The sequence below is a fragment of the Euprymna scolopes genome, chromosome 28, assembly GCF_053919585.1.
Source record: "Euprymna scolopes isolate OS-2025 chromosome 28, ASM5391958v1, whole genome shotgun sequence".
In the NCBI taxonomy this organism is placed as follows: Eukaryota; Metazoa; Mollusca; class Cephalopoda; order Sepiida; family Sepiolidae; genus Euprymna; species Euprymna scolopes.
Window position 1 is genome coordinate 28,084,834 of NC_136509.1, and position 22,058 is coordinate 28,106,891.

The 22,058-nt window shown below is 32.2% G+C and overlaps 1 protein-coding gene across 28 annotated transcripts in view; it reads left to right on the forward strand.

Moving 5' to 3' along the window:
- LOC145249540 (uncharacterized) overlaps positions 1 to 22,058 on the forward strand; it is a 917,547-nt gene that overhangs the window by 812,894 nt on the left and 82,595 nt on the right. For all 28 annotated transcript variants that reach the window (XM_080111167.1, XM_080111174.1, XM_080111165.1 and 25 more), the window contains one exon: positions 18,458 to 18,514. In XM_080111167.1, coding sequence (XP_079967293.1) covers positions 18,458 to 18,514 — 57 coding nt within the window. The remainder of the gene's footprint in view (positions 1 to 18,457; positions 18,515 to 22,058) is intronic.

Genomic DNA, 22,058 nt, shown 5'->3' on the forward strand with positions numbered 1-22,058 from the left:
ACATCCCCTACGAGGTTATAAAGTCTATTTTGAACTCTATCAAGGCGGAATAAATCCTTTCTAGCAACTCCTGCCTAGATGTGGCAACAGTACTCCATCCTTGGACATACTTGGCTCTTATCTAGATAGAGAATTGCATCAGTAATGAGATATTTACTGGATTGATAGAAGGATCCCACCATTTTTCCGGTGGCCTTGGCAACGGATTTAATGTGTGTTCCATTTCTGATCAAGAGTAAAGGTCAAGCCCAGAAGCTTGTCAAAACATGAGGCCTCCCCAAGACGAGAGCCATTCATTTCAATTGATGCCAGATGAGGATCAGAGCGTTGATAATGTAAAGATAAAAGCTTGGTTCTAGATGCATTGAAAGTAACAAGCCACCTCTTTCCCCATTGTACCACTTGCTCAAGATCAGAGGAGAGAGAATCAGAGAGAACTTGCTCATTTACAGTCTTAGATGTGCTACCATAGATAGTAGTGTCATCAGCATAAATGTCTACAAATGATGTAAGGATGTGATTTGGAAGATTATGAATGTAGACCGGGAAGAGAGTTGGGCTCAGGATGGACCCCTGAGGGACCCCAGCATTAATACTGTGAGCTTGTGATTTCTGCCCATCAACCACTACACTTATGAACCTATCAGAGAGAAAGGATTTAATAATCGAGAAGACATGTTCAGCTATACCGTAGCTGAAGATCTTGTGAAGTAAACCTTTATGCTATACTTTATCAAAGGCCTTTGATATGTCAAGAGCAATTGCCCTAGAAAGGTAGCCTCCATCAAGAGATTCGCTAATCCTAGGAGATATAGCTGTAAGCACATCTGCTGTAGATCTAGCAGAACGGAAACCATATTGCGTGTCACTAAGGTTATTTTTGATGGTTGATCACTTCTCTATTTAACACAGATTCCAGCAACTTACTCATGATGCACAGAACGCTTGATTGGAGCAAAAAAAAAAAAAAAAATTATTTTTTTATTTTATTTATTTATTTATTTTTTAATTGTTTCGGTCTAGAAGGATTTCTTCTCCACTGACTGAGGACAGAAAAGATGAATTGTATCAGAACAAATACTACACTTTGCAATATTTGTTGGCAGAAGATATAAAAATTTACATTTGAACAAATTAGGCACAAGGCCATTCAAAATGTGGGTATCATTGGTCATCCTTTGTCACCATGACTATAAAATGTCTATCCTACTCCTAACTAAAATCATCAGTCACAATAATACCATGTTTACTTCAGGGCCACTCCGTTCCTCATCAAAAGGCCAAGATCATGCCCGCCCTTGTGGGATTAATATGTACAAAATGCAAAACAAAGGAGACACTGTTTTCTACATACAACTCAAGTGTGTGTGTAACTTAAAATGGCTGCTGTTAGATTTATATTCTGCAAATTTTACTGATATCTGAGATCTTTCTCTCTGCCCCCAAATCAAAAGGTCATGACTATCTTCCTGTGGTGAGCAAGGGTGGGTTGACACACACTGGTGGTTATGGGGGATGCGGTGGCGTCCCCATTTGAGAGCAGTTCGGCTGGCTTTATGCTGTTATTGATCATCAGTTGATATCGCACTCAGCGGGTGACTTAAGTTGCTTAGTGATCCACAGCTGCTGCTGATGCTGGTGCACGTCTTGTGTCATAAATGCATCCATGAATGAACTCGAGGCTTTGTTATCTTGCTCAGTAGACAGCTGGTCCCCCTCGACCCAGACTTACTGAGGTTTTGTCACGATTCTATTGTAATCTTTATTACTGCAGTTGAAATTGCTACGAGGGTAGTTCAGACAGTAAAGTTTTTTTTTTTTATTATTTTTTTATTTTTTATTTTTTTTAACTGAAACAGTTGAAGTACTACAAAGACAGGAGTGATATCAATAAAACGAGTGACATTTTGTGCTGCAGAGTTTGTTTTTTTTTCTTATCATAGTTACCACTATTCTCAATACACATTTGCCAGGAATTCAATGATGTATCTCTTCTTCTGACACCTGTTCATGACAGGCGTTGCTTTCTTAGAGTCTAACACCATCAATATCTGCAACAGAGATGAAACTTTTAGGTGATGAATGCATAAGTTCAGTCATCATAACAATGCAATTTGCAATCCCCTCTGATCCATTCAGGGCAGAATAAAAAAAATAGGAGGCATTACTTTTGGAATGGCCTTAATAATATTAATAAACTTCGTTGCCTTTTGATAGTTATACTTTACTTAACTATTTTAATCTAGAGGCTTTATATTTTACGTACAGGCGAGAAAGACACGCATACCATAACTTATCTAATAGTTTTTAATAGAGATCTAAGTGTTGTGTAATATTACTGGGGCTTTAAAACTTTAATAATTAAGCAACTCAAAGTATTAAATACATTTTTATTTATTTTTTTAATTAAAAACTAGTTGCACCCACCAGCCGTTGCCCAGGATACACTGAAATCATTTTATTTTCATGTTTGCACATTTTTTATCTTAAAAAGAAATACATTTTTAGTTATGAGGGTAAAGAGTATAACTCTTCATATTAAATTGAGTTATTCCCCTTGCTTATTTTGTTATATAATTTAAAAATGTTTCATATTAGCAGTTATCCGGGTAGGACTTAATGCTTTTGTCAATGAATTGTATGTAGTAAAATGTTACATTGCTAATAACATGGTATAACAATAACAAATGAAAATTGACTAGTGAGTATCAAAACTTTAGCATGTCAAATTAAATGCTATTTAGGTCCAACTTTTAAAATTTCAGAACATAACTTTACATGCTAGATTAAAACAAACTATTTTAATACTAGAGTACATCCTTCTTTGACAGTTCAAAATAGACTTTGTCGTCTAGTGGGGGATGCCCCCCCCTGCAATCTCTTCCCACAGAAGGGACGTTACGAGCCTGTCTCTACTTTATCATTATTTTCACAGCAAGTGCTCATCTGAGCTCCAATCTATGACTCCCCTTGGTCTGACTTTCACGAAAAACACTCGTGTAGCTGAAACTAATATCAATAATTTCCCCCCCGCTCTTTATTTGTGCCTAAACCTAAACGATGATTCCATGAACAAAGCTTTCTCCTTAGAACTGCATACCTGTGGACCTCTGTTCCGTTTTCCTGCTCTCCAACTGATTACAATATGGTTGTCTTCAAGTCCAACATGAACAAGTTCTTAATGAGCCGTCCCCTTAAGTAATTCATTTTGCCTAATTCCCATTACTAACGATTACTATGACATTGTCCCATTGACTACTGTACACTCATTAACCTTTATCCTTGAGTGGCCTTTGGGCTTGGATAAGTAGTGACTGCTTTGTAAAAAAAAAAAAAAATGATGGGGGGAGAAATTATGCTTTGTCAATGTTTTCACTAATGTGCAATCGTAGAATCATAAATAATTTAGTTTTTCATATAAATTATCATTTCTGGTAGTTTAAAAGAGAAACAAAAAAAAAAACACCTGTCATTTTATTTAGAGGAAATATTTTTAATAAATTTTAGAAGGAGATGGTTGTCAAAGTTATTTGCTTTCTCACTTCCTCGCATCTCCTTTTTTATGACTTTTTTTTTTTTTTTTGTGACAAGATAGAGGGGATAGGAATACATATTTTGATATATATTAGTGTTGAGACGATTGATCGGGAATCGGAACTTTTGGTGGTATCGGTATTGGAATCAGAAAAAATTATATCTATTTTTCGATGTCAAAACCATTAATTTTATTATTTTATTTGTTTCAAACTTAATTTTCCACAGTTCATATTAATAATTAAATGATAAATATTGATTTTAAATTATCAGTAAAACTAAAATCTATAGATCAACCCAACAAGCATATTTTTACATTTGCTAAAATATATCTATATTTATGTGGGTTTGCCTACGTAAGGCAAAAAAAAAAAAGGAAAGAAAAAGACACTGTATATTTATAAATTTAAGAAGAATCAGAATCCGGGAAAGATATTGCAATCTTCCCACCATTAAAATATATATACGCACATACATACTAGTAGGCACCCGGCATTGCCCGGTCATAAAATACACTTAAATATGATATTTTGCATTTATTTGTATTATATATAGTAATGATTTTAAAAGTTTAAAAAAAAAAAAAAAAAAAAGGTGCGGTACCACAGAGAATCGAAACTAAAACGTTTATTTCTCAATTTATTTTTTGCCTTCGCCGAGCTATAAAGACATGTTTGCTGCAAGGCTAAAAATTAAAACATGAACCAATAGCTAGTATTATGCATGCATATTCATAATGCCGGTGTTCGACCTTCACTTGGCAAATTTCATTTTGTTGTAATTTTCATACTTTTATACCGATTTTCCCAGGCTAAAATCCAAATATAAAGTTTCGCATGGTCTCAAATACCTTATATATGAAGTTTCATGTCTGTAGACCGAAAACTCTAGGAGGAGTTTGGTAGGCAAAATTTTTTAAACAAAAATATATACGTATACATAAATATATATGGAAAAAGTTTTGTGTTTACTATAAACTTTTTACGCTAATATTACGCAAGTATTAATCATCTAGAATATCTGCATTAATATAATTACACGTAATATGATCATCTATATATATAAAAGCGAAAATGTATGTGTGTATGTATGTTCGTTTTTCCTCGATGTCCACGAAAGGCTTCTTTCAAAGAAGCGCTTGCTCGCTTCACAACTTAAAACTTTTTATATCATCTATAAATTGTAATATCTCAGAGTTATCCACGCAGCTCGCCCATCTATTTAATTTTATTGACTTTCAAACCTTAATTATTCCACATTTCCCGCATTGGCACGCGTTACATTCGGTTTTCGGTATAAAAAAAAGCGAAACTCGACTCTAATCACACGCCGAAAGCCAGTTTTGTTCAATGTCGACTTCGTCATATCAGACTGTAGCTTTCATTTCGCTCCTCCTAATAAACAGGGTGCGGGTTTTTAAAAACAAACAAACCGATTTATTCAAAACTGTCCCGCACAAAATCGTAACTGCTGAATACCTATCGCCGTCACGTCAATCAAAAACGCGCACATGTTTGTTTTTTTAACACTTTACTGTTTTCCAACTGCGCGTCGTCAACGCTTCGGGTTTTTTTCACATACCCCGAAAAACACCCGGGCAACGCCGGGTACCCCTCGCTAGTCCCATAAGAAAACCGAAAAAAACTAATCGGGAATTAATCAAAATGAATGTTTAAAAGAATATGCAAATTAGCTAGATCTTTTGCTAGTGGTAGCAATTCTACGCCACATATATAAGTTGCATTTTCTTTTTAATTAAATAGAAAAAAGGATTTTTGATATGAATATCAATACAAAAAAAGCCAAATTTATAGGCATTTGTGTGTGTGTGTGTGTATATATAAATATATATATACTTTAAGAATAAAAAAAACTTTTTAATGGAAATATTAATATGGAAATATTAAATTAAATTTTTAATGGAAATATTAATATGGAAATATTAAATTAAAATAAAAAGTAATGTATATTTGTAAGTTATCTTCCACTATTATAAAGACCAATATGTATTTGTGTGCGTGTGTGTGTGTATATATATATATATATATATATATATATATATATATATATATATATATATAAACAGATACTCATTGGTCTTTATTATAGAGGAAGCTAATTTACAAATATGCATTACCTTTCATTTAAATTTTTAAAGAGATTTCATAGAATTGTCCTTCTGTGCCTGTGTTATTTTATTCAATCTTCACCCAAAACAAGGCAAGTGCCATTTTGAAGTAGGGGGCTACTATCAGGGACAATTTGCGGGGTATTAGGAAGGGAGATGAGTAGTATTTTGCTATTTGAAATTTAAAAGATGACCTCAACAAAGAAGATTATTTAAACTAAGAAGATGATGCCTACCTAAAAAAAGGATATAATCACAAGTGTATTTTGAATTTAACAAAACTTTAATCTTTTGTTTTGAAATGTGACATTTTATGTTTTTTTATGGCATACCAACCTTTTTATTTTAGATTATTTAATGCTGAATCAATAGTCATTGTAAATGATTAATTGAATGCAAGTTGCTGTTTTACCTATCATTGGTCGGTGGGAAATTGGCAATTCATATAGGACACTTATTCTCCACCTCCCAGTGATGTGCATTGATCTGATAATGCCCATGGTCAACGCTTTGATTGTATGTCCTAAAAAATCTAGTATAAATCCTAGTATTGAAATATGAGAACGTGAGATAATTTTAATAACTACCCTCCCCACAAATTTAGATACGCAGAAGCCACCGGCTCTATCACCTCCTTTCCTCTGCATACTACCCCTACTTCCACCCGTAATTTTCACATTTTGCCTGTAGTAAAGTGTAAATGACTACAAATAGATCTAATAGGGTTGAAACTGTATTGTCGATTCCATAGACTTTGGTTGTATTTGTTGGGCAAATCACCCTCTTCGGGTTTATGGTGTGACTTGTATGTAGGTATCATTTCATTCTTTGCACGTGTCCTTTTTCTATGATGGAACCGAGTATTGTCCACCCTCATTTTATTTGTTCTCATCTTCGTCTACCCTTATCATAATAATGATTTTAGCCATGTTGCTAGGTTACACCGACCCCCCCTACCCCCCCCCCCGGCTCTACCAACACACTTTCTGTTGTATTAGGTAACAACCGGTTAGGGCCGGCTTACAAATCTATACTAACTAGTTTGATAGATGGCATCTGTTTATTGATTAAAATCCGATTTTTACCGAGAGAGGTAGTGCCTTGGCAATATGTACATTTTTTTTTTTTTTTTTTTTTTTATAGTAGACCACTTCCAATGAGTTATATATATATATATATATATATATATATATATATATATATATATATACACACACACACACACACACACACACTAGAAGGTAGAACCGACATTGCTTGGGATTGAATGATGATCAACGAATATTTCACACACTCATATTTTTATCATCAAAATCAGTAAAATCGTCCATTTTTCAATCAAATTAATTGATTGCTAGCTCTAGTTAAGGACCCATTGCGGTGCACTGGGAGGAAGCTTCACATGCTTCCCCACAGTGACTTAATCCACAATACATTGTAGTCTGCATTGCACTGTAGAGAACCTACTGTTGATTTTATAAAATTATTTGTATGCAAAAGTCAAGTATCATGGTTCAGTTGTGGTTTAAACAGAAAGATTCATTTCCTATCGAAGAACCTACTGTTGATTTGATCTGCCGAGCTTTTTGGCTTGTATGGCAATGAAGCTTCTAAAATGCACTTGTGATGTTAGGCTGTATAAGGTGTTAACTTTGGTCAAAATCGTCCATTCCTTCTTTGATCGGATTTTTTCAATTATCGATATTTTTCAAAGATATTCTGATACCAAATCTATCTACGAACACTACCAGATACAAAAAGTACATTTGCATTAAATTTGATAAAGATCGGCCCAGCTGTTTCGGAGTCTATAGGGAACAAATTCATACTCATGCACAAAGGTCCTTTTATATGTTAGTGTATATATATATATATATATATATATATATATATACATTAGGTCTTTGAGAGCTGTTTGTAAGGAGAAAAAAAAACTTTTGGGATTTAATATGCTTTCTATTGGACCCTCCCCACCCCACCCTCCATTTTTTAACTTTGGTTGTTTTGCTTTCTTTTGTCTCCTTCTATATTTTCCATTTTTCATGATATCTTTTAATCGTAATTTCTTAACCATGATTTAGTTCTGTCGAGTGCGGTTTGAAACCAGTTAGCTAACCTTTTCATGTTTTTACATTTTAATACATCAGTAGGCGTTTCCGAAGTTTATAGTAACTTGAAAAATGTAATTCAAACCCTAATTTTGTATGTTTCAATTAAAGGAGCAAAGACCAAATTAAAAAAAAATAACAGGTTTAAAAGCAAATTATGCAATATTTGTTTTTTAAAATCGGTTTTCTTTAAAAAAGATTTAAAGAAAATTAACAAAATTTTACTTACTTCAATTATAAAAAATATATATAAATTTCAACAAATCACTTACCTATAAAAAAATACTATTCAATGGGTACTTCCATTCTTCATTAAGAATTTATCCATATTTATATTTTATATTACATGTCCTTTTTATTTAAAACACTTTCTTAAGCAAGCATTTAAAAAAAAAAACGCGATCCGATGTTTTTCACAGTTGAAATAAAGGGAGACAAATATCTGCTTTTTTTTGCGTTGAATATTCGGTAGCGCTAAGCGTTACAATGTCTCTTTCTATTGCGTGCTGTAAACCAAAATTAGTAATTTTGGGCTTCCGTAGGTAACTGAACACATTCGCTTAATAGTTTTTGCCGTTTAAAAACAAACCCACTCTACTGATTTTTTTTTTCTCTCTTAATGAAATACATGAGTTTTTAATTATTATATTTTATTTCTCTTTTATCAAGTGAATTTTTTTTTAATATCTAATAAAAGAAAACATTGAATGAAATAGAAAAAATTGTCATCAGCATCCGATATTTACTTGACTATGTAAGCATCATATGAGCTTTCACTTAAAAAAAAAAAAAAATTAACGTGACTTTACTTTGGATTTTACAGGTAAATTTAAAAAGAAAACACTTTTTTTTGTTTTAAATTAGAATACTTTATTTATTGATCTTTTATCTTCAATTTGTGATATATAAAACTTTGGTGCATAAATTGTTTACTTTTTAATAGACATTTGAAAATGGGGGTGGGTGAATTAAAAAAAAAAAACGTTTGTCTAAAATATTATATTTGGTTTATTGGAAAGAGCATAAAATTTCATATTGACCCTGAAAATATCGTAAAAATTGAACCAATAGAAAAATTTTGATAGATTTTTAAAGTTTAAAAATTGAAAAAAAATTAACTCGTAAAATTCAATTGATTTCATTATATAAAAAACATGGCTGCATGAACGCGCGCAGGCACGTTGTAAACACTGTTTCTTAAAAAATAATATTTCTATTATTTTTTTAAAAACTTTAATAGCTTATTTTGGAAGTATAATCCATAAAGAAAACAAACAATCCACTTTTAAAAGAGAAATTTAGGAGTTTGTTTTTTTTTTATATTTTATTCGCAGTTTTCTGTTAGGGGTGTCAAAAAGTTATGATACACCTAATGCATCAGATAAATATTATTTGGTTTATATATATATATATATATATATATATATATATATATATATATATTAACAGTTATCTTTATCCCTACAAACACTATTGATTCATGCTCTCGCGATCAACAATGTAGGAAGTGATAATTACTGCTAGTCGAGAGATTTGAACCCAGTGACTTTGTAGGCCAGCATCTAACCTAAAGACCATCGACATTTAACACAACAATTTAATGCAAAATTTCAGCCAGATTGGCCCAGTAGTTTCTGAGAACAACTAAGAAATCTAATATAAATTATTATTCCTTTTGATTATATAAATCTCACCCCAGTTCCCATTCTTTGTACTGACCTTCTCTGAGATTTGTTAAATAATATCCTGTGTGATCACATCACAAAACATGTGATTGTTACTCTTGTTTTTATTTCTGTCTTTCTGACTGGGTTAGCTGGCCATGTATCACAAATCCCCCCCCCCCCGTTCACCGCCATGCATTTAAATAGGACTGAATGATTAGTCTCCCTCCCCTACACACATCCCACATCGTCTCTCTCTTTGATCATTACATGAATTTTTTTTTTTCTTTAAATTATTATTACAGATAAAATGCAACATTTAACAATAGACGCCCCCACCCCCACCCTTCGGTAATAAAGCTCCAGTTTATATAGAAAATAAAATTCTAATTTTTTGAGAAACCAATTTGAATAGCGTTTCAATCAGGATGGAGAAAATCTTAGTATCAATTGCAACAACTAAAACATTTTTTTTTAAATTTCTTTTTGCATTATTATTATTATTATTATTATTATTATTATTATTATTTTTGTTATTATTTTTGTTATTATTATTATAATTGTTATTGTTATTATAATTGTTATTGTTATTATTATTATTATTGTTATTATTATTATTATTATTGTTATTATTATTGTTATTATTATTATTATTGTTATTATTATTTTTATTATTGTTGTTGTTATTGTTATTATTGTTATTATTATTGTTATCATTATTATTATCGTTATTATTATTGTTATTATCATTATTATTTTTTTATTATTATTGTTATTATTTTTATTATTATTATTATTATTATTATTATTATACTTCATATTATATTTTATCTATGTTACACATTTATTTATTTGCAAACGTTTTTGTGCTATAGCTGTTTTTACAACACCTTTCTCTATTTAAAAAAAAATTATTTTAATATTTTTTTTCACCACTTCTTTCTGCTCTGTCAATTCTTTCCTATCCTCATCCACCTCCCCCCTCCTTATCCCTCACTGTCCTCCTTCTTGTTTTTTTTATGGTCCCTCCATTTTATTTAGTAGTTTCATTATTATTATTAGTAGTAGTAGTATTAGTAGTATTGTTAATAGTATTAGTAGTATTGTTAATAGTATTAGTAGTAGTTTTTGTAACAAGTTGTTACCAATTTCTCACTAATGAAAAAACTGATGATTTTCTCTGGAGTCTGAATGACAGTAAGTTTCCCCAGATTTCCAGTTTCTCCCACCCCCAAAGAGTAATTTGATGGAATTTAAGTACATGCCAATATGTGCAATAATGTTTATCTTTTCATTTATTTTATTTATTGTTTATTTTTTGTTAAAGTGACTCAATATACAATTTCTTTGAACACCACTTTGTAATGTGCCCGGACAAAATAAAACTACAAGTATCCATTCTCCATACTAACTGCAAAATTGTCTTTGAAATTTAATGGAGGATGATTTCTTCTCTTCAGCTTCTTTCCTCGCAGACATCACTAGTCTTTCTCTAGCCCCATGGAGTGCTTGGCTGTGCTCCAATCCCTCGTTCTTCTCCATTCACAGCAAAAACTCGTCTTCTTAGGAAAGTTCTTGGCAGTAGTGCTGTCTTCCAATGTGTACCAAAAGCCAAACAGAATTTCCGAGAGCTTCTCATCTAGGAAACACATTGCTACAGGACTACTATCTTGTAGACTACAACAGGCTTATCTCTAAATCTTATCAATGTCAGCAAATGCTTGTAAATCCACCGTTCTAAGTAATCAAATTTTATCCATTCATCATTCAAGATTTTATTAATTCAACTAACAATGCGAACCATCTCATTAAACTTTATCCTTGAGTTGCTTTTATACTTGTTAAGCGGTGACTCCTTGGTAGAAGTAAGTAAAATAAAATCAAGTATTTGTGTCTACATGTACTGTAGATCCCAAATCTTCTGATAAGATTCCTAGTAAATTGCTCATGCACATAGACTATGACTTGCGGAGTGTTTGTAGGCCGTGAAGAGTTGATAGAGATGAACCCTGAAGGTCAGAAACGGTTGGGGGGGGGGGGGCATTTATAAAAGTTGGTCCATAATCTTGATCAGATTAAAAAAAAAAAAATAGGGCACAGCTGTTATAAGAAGTAACATTATTTTCATGATAACACTTCAGCACTGTAAGGCAATAATATATACAACTTTTTAACTGCATATATTGTGTATGTGTGTCTGTTTTTGTTTTCTATACTACTCATCAGTGTGGCTAGATCTCGTGAGATTTGGAACTGACATCCCAGTTACTGAGAGATGGTACTCTACAAACTAAGCTATGAATCTCCTAGTTTTGTAGTGGCAGAAATAGTATTGCATTATAAATATTATTTAGATTTTTTTTGTTTTTTTGTTTACAATACTCAGATATATACATCTTGCGGATTACCAATGAGGGATTTACTACCCACGCTAAAAAGTTATTCCCGGTTTCTGTTTTTTTTTCCAACTGTTTCATGTATATATATATATATATATATATATATATATATATATATATATATTTTAACTGTTTTACTCACAATTTATCACCAAATATCATTGTTTCATCCAATGCATCAACCAGCAAATTTCTAGCTTTGCTACGATTATAATTTGCTAATTTCTTACTGTCTTCTGATGGAAGAATAGCAAGAGTGGCATTCTTTGAAACTCTGCGGAATAAAGACTTTGAAAATTGCTTTTGGAGTATTCTGTTAAATAATATATTTTAATTGTAAATTTTAATTTACAGTTTTAAATTTTTTATTCCCCCCCCCCTCCATATATATAAGTATCGTATGGAAAAATCATTGAGCTGTTTTGCCATCATATCATAGTTTTTCAATGTGGTTGATGACGTAAATGCTTCCAGATGACTCCAAATCCAGTTATTTCTTCATTTAAATTTTTTTTTATCTTCATAATCAGACCAGTTAGCAAAAAACAAAAAGGAAAGAATAGGCATTGCTTGCATTATTCGGAAAACTGATCTCCTTGTCGTTGTTATTTGCACCACATTTCATTTGATGTAAACTTCAAACTTTTTATGGCTGATGGAATGATAACAAGTTCCCAGCATGGATTAAATATAGAGCTCTGTCAGAAATTTTGTACAGATTTCCGAGTTGGACAAGATGCACTTGGAGGTCAGAGGTTACATTAGCCGGAACTTTGTGAGAATAACCACAAAGATGAGAATTAGTCTGAATAAACCAAATAATACAAATTATCGGTTCTTGTCTAATAATTTTTTTTTTTAATCCAAAACAAACCAAAAAATAACTTAAAGAAATAGGTGAGAAATCTTGTAAGTTAATAAATTTATAATTTTAGTTAATATCTGAAGTATTTTAAATCTTTCCTTAATTCCTGTTAAATAATCACATCATTCCAAACTATACTACCTATCTATTTTATAAAGTTGATCACAAGAAATATGTGTAGTTTGGGTTATTCTAATGCATATTATCAACTAGCCTGGGTGCCCGGCATTGCCCGAGTGTTTGGAGGTGTGTTGAGCAAAAAAAAAAAAAAAAAAAAGTGGTAGTAGGCAGGCTTGAACCCATACCGCAAAGGAGGAAAAGAATGTGAAAAAAAAAATGTGATGTCTTTGCTGTTGCATCCATCGCCGAACCGGAAGTGACGTAGGTTTAAATTAAGGCTAATCAAAAAGAAGCGATGACTTTCGAAAATATCTGCGAATAAGCGACCCCCTCCTTGTAGAAAAGTGCCTAGTTGCTGGCTGAGAGGGGAGGGGGCATAAGTTTAGTCTTCGGCGGGAAGTAGAAACCAAAATGCGATTTTGGGGGTGGGGTGTAATGTATCTTCTGTTATCCTAGGATCATTCTCTCTGGCATTACCCTCTTCATTTGGAAGGAGGCAGTGTAGTACATGTTCGTTCGTCATGAAACCATCCTAACATATATACATCATATTAACTACATAATATAACATTATTTATTACTAATGGAGATTTGGTATCTGTCTGTCTGAAGCTGAAACTATACTATTGTACCATTGTATAATCTTTAATACTTGATTCTGTGGTTATATCATCAGCCCAGATTACCTTCTAGGGAGAGGGGGGGTAGTAATATACTAGCAAAAATGTGGGAGCTCTGGTCTCATATTTTTGCTAGTTTTGCTTAAGGACTTAAATAGACGGGGGAGGGGGTCTTAAACTCAAGGGGCACGTGTGAGCCATTAAGTGATGAGGGAGAGGATCAGTAGTTCTGAAGCAGTCAGCATCAGTAAATGGGGTTACTAATGATGAGGGTGGCATTAATTAGGGGTGCAGGGGTCATAAAGTCCAGAAAATCCCAGTTTGTCTTGCATGAAACAAATCAATGGATTTTGTTCAAAACTAGCTGTCCCTACCCTGCGTTAATTTTTTTGTTTTTCTTTTTTTTATAATAGAGGGGTGTGAATTCTCTGTTTTTTTAGTGGAATTCCGTTTTTTATTTATTTCTATATCTAAAAAAAGGCAGATATCTGCTCAAATCAAAGCTGCTCATGAATGTGTGTTGGATAGCGGGATTTCTCTCTCTCTCTCTCTCTCTCTCTCTCTCTATATATATATATATATATATATATATATATATATATATACGCACACACCCATTACAAAGAAAAATGCGAGCATGAAAAGTAATATGACTCTGCTTAAACATGGAAAAGTAAAGGACTAGTTGTTAAAACTGGAAAAGAAAAGAAAAATATATAGAAAAAATATCTAATAAATTTATAACTCAAAATATTGCAGCATTTAAGAATTGATTATATAATGTTATAAATTGAATTAAAAAAAATTCTTAATGCTGCAATATTTTAAGTTAAAAATTTCTATTTTTTTTCTAGAATATCTTGTCCTTTTCTTTTCCAGTTTTAACAACTAGTCCTTTACTTTTCCATGTTTAAGCTTAGTCATATTACTTTTCATGCTCGCATTTTTTTTGTGATTCATGATTTTTCAGGCTTCGAATAAATTCACTTGTTCTTAGTTTAACTTCAGGCTTTTTTTTTTTGTTTGTTTGCCCCCATAAGCATAACATACACATGTTATAACAATGTACGGCACTCGTCTGCTTTCAATAAAATTCCTCCCAATTATCTCCCTTTCATTCTTTCTGTTTCACTTGTTACTTCTCTTTTCACGCAAGCAGTGAATTGGTAGCAACAGTAGCCGCTGAAGCGACATTGTTGCTATGGAAGCCAGTCATAAAAGGCGTCATTCACCTAATTAAGAATTTTTATGCTTTTTAACACTAGTAAATTCATAACTTTTGTTTTACTGAACGAAAATTGACCCCCCCCCCCAAATATAGCGGAGATGATGATCTATAAACTGTAATAATTGTTTGAAATTTGGTCGAAAAATGAGTGAGTAGTGAAACTTTAAAGCAGTTCTAAATGACTAAAACTGCCACTTGACCATATATTCAAGCACTACCATGTTTGAATGATATATACTGCATAGTGTATATCGAGTTTCTTCGTTTTGTCTAAGTGTTTTGTGATGTTCTTTGTAGCAGTGTGTATATAACTGTTTACATATATACATTTCACATATTTATACAGTTCAACAGGACATATAACAATTTATCAACAAGCATTTCCTTAACAATAAAGGAACAGAACATCTTCTGGGGAATTATATCTTGCCAAACAGCAAAACATTATTTTCATTCATCTGGGGGTATTGGTTGATGAACTGACCAAAACTGAAATGAACATTACTCCTGACTGCTGGAAAACCGCCTCTGTGGTACCAGTCTTCAAGAATTCTGGTGAAAGAACTGACCCACTAAATTATCACCCCATTAGCCTCCTCCCGCTTTTCGCCAAGATATTTGAGTCCTTGGTTAATCAAGCCCTAGTCCAGCACCTAATAGCTGCTAAACTCTTGACTGACAAACTATGGATTCAGGCAAGCCCGTTCAACAGCAGATATCTTAACTGTAGTTTCTGAACGTATATACCGTTCATTGGATAAAACAGGGGAGGGTAGAGCGGTGGCCCTTGATATATCTAAGGCTTTTGACAGGGTATGGCACGATGGTCTTCTAAGGAAAATTAGATCATATGGAATCACTGGAAGAATTCATAATGTAATTAAATCCTTCTTAAGTAATAGAAAAATCAAAGTTGTCCTCGACGGACGTACATCCAAACAATATGACATAAATGCGGGAGTACCTCAGGGGTCTATCCTTGGACCTCTATTATTCCTGATATTCATAAACGACCTCCCTGATAAAATTGTTTCAGAGATGGGTATATTTGCCGATGACACCACTCTCTATAACAGATATGAGGGGAAAACAAATGAACACATATCCAAGGAAATGGCAGAAACACTAGAGGATGACCTCCAATCCATAGTGGAATGGGGACAAAAATGGTTGGTCACATTCAATGCTGCTAAGACTAAGCTTGTTTCCTTCAATAACTACAAGAAACCTTCTCTACCACCAATAGCAATGGCCAAGAACACATTGCCTGAAAGTACTTCTTTTAAACTCCTCGGCCTAACGTTTACAGGGAATATGAACTGGAATAGATACATTGAGAGCATTGCCAAGGCTGCTGCAAGGAAGGTTGGCTCCCTCTACCGTGCTAGAAAACTACTTACGCCTGACAGTATCCTATACCTCTATAAGGCAACCATTCGCCCATGTATGGAGTACTGTTGTCACATCTGGGCTGGTGCATCTGCTGCTTGTCTCTCACTCCTGGACAGGGTTCAAAAGAGAGTCGCCAACCTGATAGGTCCTGAACTGTCATCTAGGCTTCAACCTCTGTCCCATCGACGAGATGTTGCATCCCTCTGCCTGTTCTACAAATACTTTAATGGTGAATGCTCTGACGAACTGCAAACACTTGTACCTCCCCGACGTAACTACCCCCGACAAACCCGACAAGCTACGAAGTCTCATCCCTTTACAGTAGAGATCCCTAGGTGCAAGAAAGCCTTTTACTCCAATAGTTTCTTCCCCAGAACTGCGGGTCTTTGGAACTCCCTTCCGGGATTCTGCTTTCCCAACTGCAATGATATGCAGAAGTTCAAGTGTAATGTTAACAAACATCTTTCTACTCTTCTCCCTTCATAATGACCCCGCTAATTAAGTCCCTAATAGTAGCCCCCTGCTTCAAAATGGCACTGTGCCTTGTTTGGGGTGAAAATTGAATAAAAAAAAATAAAAATAAAAAAAGCAATCAGAAGTTTTGTTATATTTTCAGACAGCCTTTATTAAAAATGTTTTCCTGTTGGAAGATTGCGTGCTTGTTTAGATTCTGCTTTTCCCCCTGTACAGGGCCATTACAGGCTCTGTCTCTAATGCTCCAACTCTCTTTGTCTGTCTAGCTCTCTCTGTAGCTCGCTGTCTCAACTCCTGACTCTGCTTGTATATATTCAAACTATTTGATTCCAATTTATTCCATTAGGAAGACTTTCATTAAACCAACACTTGACCTAGACCTCCTGGAAAGGAGCTAAATAATTACTCAGATCCATAATAACAGGATTTCGTACAGTTTAATTATGATAGCATTTAGCCTCTTTATTGTTAACAGAATGAAATATTTAATATTTACAGATATTTTTCAAGATGGCATAAAAATTTTTTTTAGCTTTTTGACCAAAAAATAATAGCACGTAACAAATGAGTTTAGTAACGTTTCTATTAAAATAGTGTTCATTGTATTTTACATATAAAACTGATCCAAATGAGATGAGTCAATAAATATTAATAAATACTCAGAAAATAATATTGTGTTACACAGTTCAATGCAATTGATAAAATGACGTTGTAAGAGGCAATTTTTTAATTTACTCTTTCAGACCAGTACCTCTTGGCAGACAATGTTCTTTTTTTGTCCTGCCCCCCCCCTCCCCGTTTTAAGAATGGCTTTCTAAAAGCAAAAGTTGGAATCTTGAAATTCATGGTGCTACTAGATAAAGGTATCTGAAGATACTGGCTTCCTGACGTAAAATGCACCGATCGTTCTGCAAAGCAAAAAAAGGATCAAAGCAAGAATAAGGAGCCCAGTGAACCAAGAAAAGCAAAACAGATTTCAATAAACACTAGTTTAACCTTGACATGCACGTGATCTCTGTAAATAAATATGAAATAAGACGTGTTCGGACTTTGACGACTAAGATTTACTTTTTATGCAAAATGTGTTTTTTTATATTTACAAAAAATTTTAATAAAACTATTTAAACGTAAGGTTAGTTCTAATGTAAGGAACAAAACAAACAAAATACATTTAAATAAATGGATTTTTTTTTTTGCTAATAAAAATATCAGTTCAGAGTGCCTCATTTTGGGGAGCTTGTTCCTCCCAAAATAGGACTCCGTAGATTGGAATAATTGATTTTTCCTAATTTCAAAAATAAAATGCTAGCCATTAAATAAGTTTGGTTTAAATACTTTTATTAAAGTTTTTGGTTAAAGTGTGATAGAGTACCAATTAAAGACTTGCTGCTTAAAATTAATATTTAGAGATATTTTTTTTTTGTTTTTTTTTTTTTTTGAATGAATGTCAAATTTAAAATTGTTGGTGGCAAGTAGATTTTGATAAGACATTTATTATCCAATGTATTCCCCATTGTTTTCACTGGTCACCATGTTTGTTTTTACATGCGTGCATTCAATTTTTTCTTTTGGGAACAACCTTTTTGCATATTTTTTTTCTTCTCCCACTTCTAATACTTGATTTCTAAAATATATTACATGTACTAAGTGTCCTATTTATAGGAGAGTCAATATTTAATTTGTTGAATAAAATAGTTTTTTCTTTTCAATTTGTGTATTCTCGCTTGTTTTTTTTTTTGTTATAATAGTAAAAAATTTAGATATCCTGGGATTTAGTGGGTTGCAGAAAGACAGTTTGTGGGCTTTCAGTTGTAAACTCTTGATTTAAAATAGTTTGTTGTACATGGATTGATTTGTGATGCAATTTTTTTTTTTGTTTTTTTTTTTTCATATTTTCTAAGTGTCTCCATTTGCTTTCCTTTCAGTCAAGGAATTGCCGAGGAGAATGAAGGCCCTGAGCTGCAAGAGCACATTCACTCAAAGTAAGTATATATATATATATATATATATATATATATATATGATTCTTTTTTTTATTTTTTCAATTTTCCATATAATCTTTTTTATATCAAAATCGAAAATATTAATGGTTCCATAATTGTCACTGTCACGAGCGCTTTCGATTTGTCTACAAATGATCTTCAGGTGTTGAGGAAGTATAAGTGAGAAGGAGTGAAAATGAAAATGTATGGAAGGCAGTAATTGCTGAGGATGCAGTTAGGAGATTCGGCGTTCCTATCCCGTCGCGGTTGTCACCTGAATATGGCCAGAGGAATAGTTGGCTGAAACTTTGTGAAACAGCAAAAAAAAGATGAGGATAAAATAGTCCGCAATTAATAATTGGATTAATGCAAATTATTCATCCTGATAATAATTCCAATTAAATAATATACCATTCAATACAGGCCCAACAATGGAAGATCAGATAACAAATAAACATGGATTTAGAAGACTAAAAAATCCAACCTTGATCACCCTTCAGGGCCCATGGCACAGTGGATAGAGACATTGATTATCTAGAGGAAAAGTTGGCTGAAATATTGTGAAATAACTAGAAGACTATTGGATTTCTTTTAAAATTTTACTCAAAAAAAATAGTTTGATCTTGTAGAGATCTTTGTTTTCAGTTGCATGTTTTATTGTCTTGTAACTGTTTGCATATTACGTAAAAAGGATATTTTGTGCTTAGGGATGTACACCAAAGAGCGAAGCATGACAGTTAAAAATAAAATGACAGGAAAGCTTCAAGAAATCATTATTATTGAAAAATATTAGCGTACACCAAAAATTACAGAAAATGATCAGCTATTTTTTTTTTTTTTTAATTTTTTTTTTTTTGTTAATAACTTGAGACAGGACATGAAGCCACTAAAAAAAAAATACCACTTGATGGTCAAAAACTAGACAGCGATAAGTGTTAGATCGATAGAATCTTTCCTCAGAAAACAGTAATTCTTTCCTCTCTGGCAGAAACACTGTTCATGAATGTGAGGACTAAAGGAAAAAAACAAGGGAAGCAATAGTCACAAGGCTGAAAAAAGCAAACCGAAAGTTCACTTTCTATTTAAAGAAATTGAACTAATCTTCATCGACCTCAACCATCGCTATTTTAGTGATTCAAGGGAGACAAATCAAACCTTTTTGTTAAAATAAAGACAAATGTTGTCACTTCATTATAAAATCGCTGATCATATACATTTTATTTTTATTAAAATTCTACTCCATAATCCGTAATTGTTGTGCACATTATTTTTCATTAACAACTATTTAATAAGGTTTTATTTTATTTTAACTGTTATATTTCATTACCGTGTCTAAAAACACCTATTGCTTTTTCTCTTTTGACCTTGTCCTAAGGGTCTAATGATGCATTCCTTCACACAGCAATTACAATTCGGATGAGCATAATGCTATTGGTGAGCTTGCTATCTTTTGTTGCATAATCAGCAGAATAGTAAAACTATAAAATATAGATTAGAATTTACAAGATTTGCTGTGAAAGAATGAAAATGTTATTACATATTCATGTCATGTAAAAATTTATAAAAATTATGGAAAATGACCGAGGAAATCTGTTAGAACTATTTTTTTTTATTATTATTTATTTATTTATTTATTTTTTTTTTTTTTGTACAAAAAAAGGAAAAAATATCAATGGTTCGCCATTGTCTATTTTAAAAAAGCAGGTTTTAATATTGTTAAAAATCAGTTACCTCCCTTGAATTTTAAGGACTCGGACTTAACAAATGTGTTAAAACTTTATTATTGTTATTTGTACTTGTAATTGTTTTTCAATGTTATCATTTTTCATAATTTTTGGAATTTTTACTAATTTCTACATATGGCTACAAAAGTGTTCTTACATAATATGCATTTATTTGGAATCAAATTATACTATACAAACATCCCTAATTTTTTTTTTTTTTTACATTGTTTTTTTTAAATTGTTTTTTTTTTTTTTTTAAAGTTCTATTAAATGGAAAATGATTAAATTCTCAGAAAATTGAAAAAAATAATGAATTGAATTGATGCACCTCTATTTAGCTGTATTCATCTAGCATTACCTGGGACCAAGTAAAGTCATTTTAGTTTTTAATTTTTATTTGTTTTTGTTTTTTTTAACTTACACAGAAAAAGAAACAATTGTAGTTGCAAAGTAGACAACTTTTATTTTTTTAATAAAATTAAATAAAGAGAAGAATGAACTATTCTTCTTCTTTCATATCAGTTGTTTAGGTGAGATTAATTTTTGAAAATAATTGTATCAGTGTATATTATATTCTAAATAACATGGTACAAAAATAACAAATAAAAATTGGCTAATCAGAAACAGTTTGATTTGTCTGCTTAAATGCTCTCTGTGTTTTAATATTTAAATGTTATCTATAAACTCTCCCCCTCAAAAAAACATTCACCTATACGATTGTTAATAAAATTTACAATTCTTTTTGCAAGCCAATCATATTTAGTACTAATAAGTTGAAGTCCTGCATATGCAACAGTCTGTTTTATTGCTATTCAATGATATGGCAGTGGTTGGGGGGAACTTTGGTGATTGTCTCATTAGTAGGAAGTGTGATCTTGAATGGGTTTCACACTCACTGGATCTTAATCTTCATTTTTTATCTGTGAGATTATCTCAAAGATATGTTAAAACAATTCTCACACTATTCCTAAACACCACCAGCAAAATCAGAAGCAGAGAAGAGTGTGACGTCAGTTATTGACAGTCCTGCTGGATTTGTGTATGCTTTTCATCGAACAATAATAAAATAAAAACTGTTGGACATTCATAATTTTGATTAATATACTAGCGGGGGCATCCGGCATGGCCCAATCGTAAAATACACTTAAAACTATTTTAATTCATGCAGATTTCAGATTTATTCTATATTGAATAATATATATATATATATATATATATATATATATATATAGTACTGATTTCAAAAGTAAAAAAAAAAAATGACTTGAGAGCTATCAGCTAGAATTGAAACCTAAACATTTAGCACTTCAGTCATGTTTCTTATGGTTTGAGCTATCAACAGGTAGATAAGATTTAAAATTAAACCATTTCATGTTATGAATGAATTTACCCATGCGCAAAAGTAATAGAAATGTTGGCAAGTTGAAATGAGCATTTTTTTGCATTTTAACTTGCTGACATTCTTGTGTGCATTATTCATCCATCCAAACAAAGATTTTACTTATTATAAACCATCCTTCATATATGATTACTACTTCCTGTTAATTTTATGTGATCAGTAGTTTAAGAGTTTATCAGTTAAATGTTTGGTACTTGTAAAGATAGTCGACAGATCGATTTTTTAAAATGTTATTTCAAGCAAAAACAATATGACATACTTAATTGTCATGTCAAAAATAGTAATATATTGAAAAATTACGAAAATTCGAGTAGAACTACTACTGCTATTGTGTTTTTGATTAAAAAAAAAAAGTATCGCGATAGACTGCATATGTCGGTGTAAACTAAATTTTGTGTTCTGAGTTATGTGTGAACTCTTT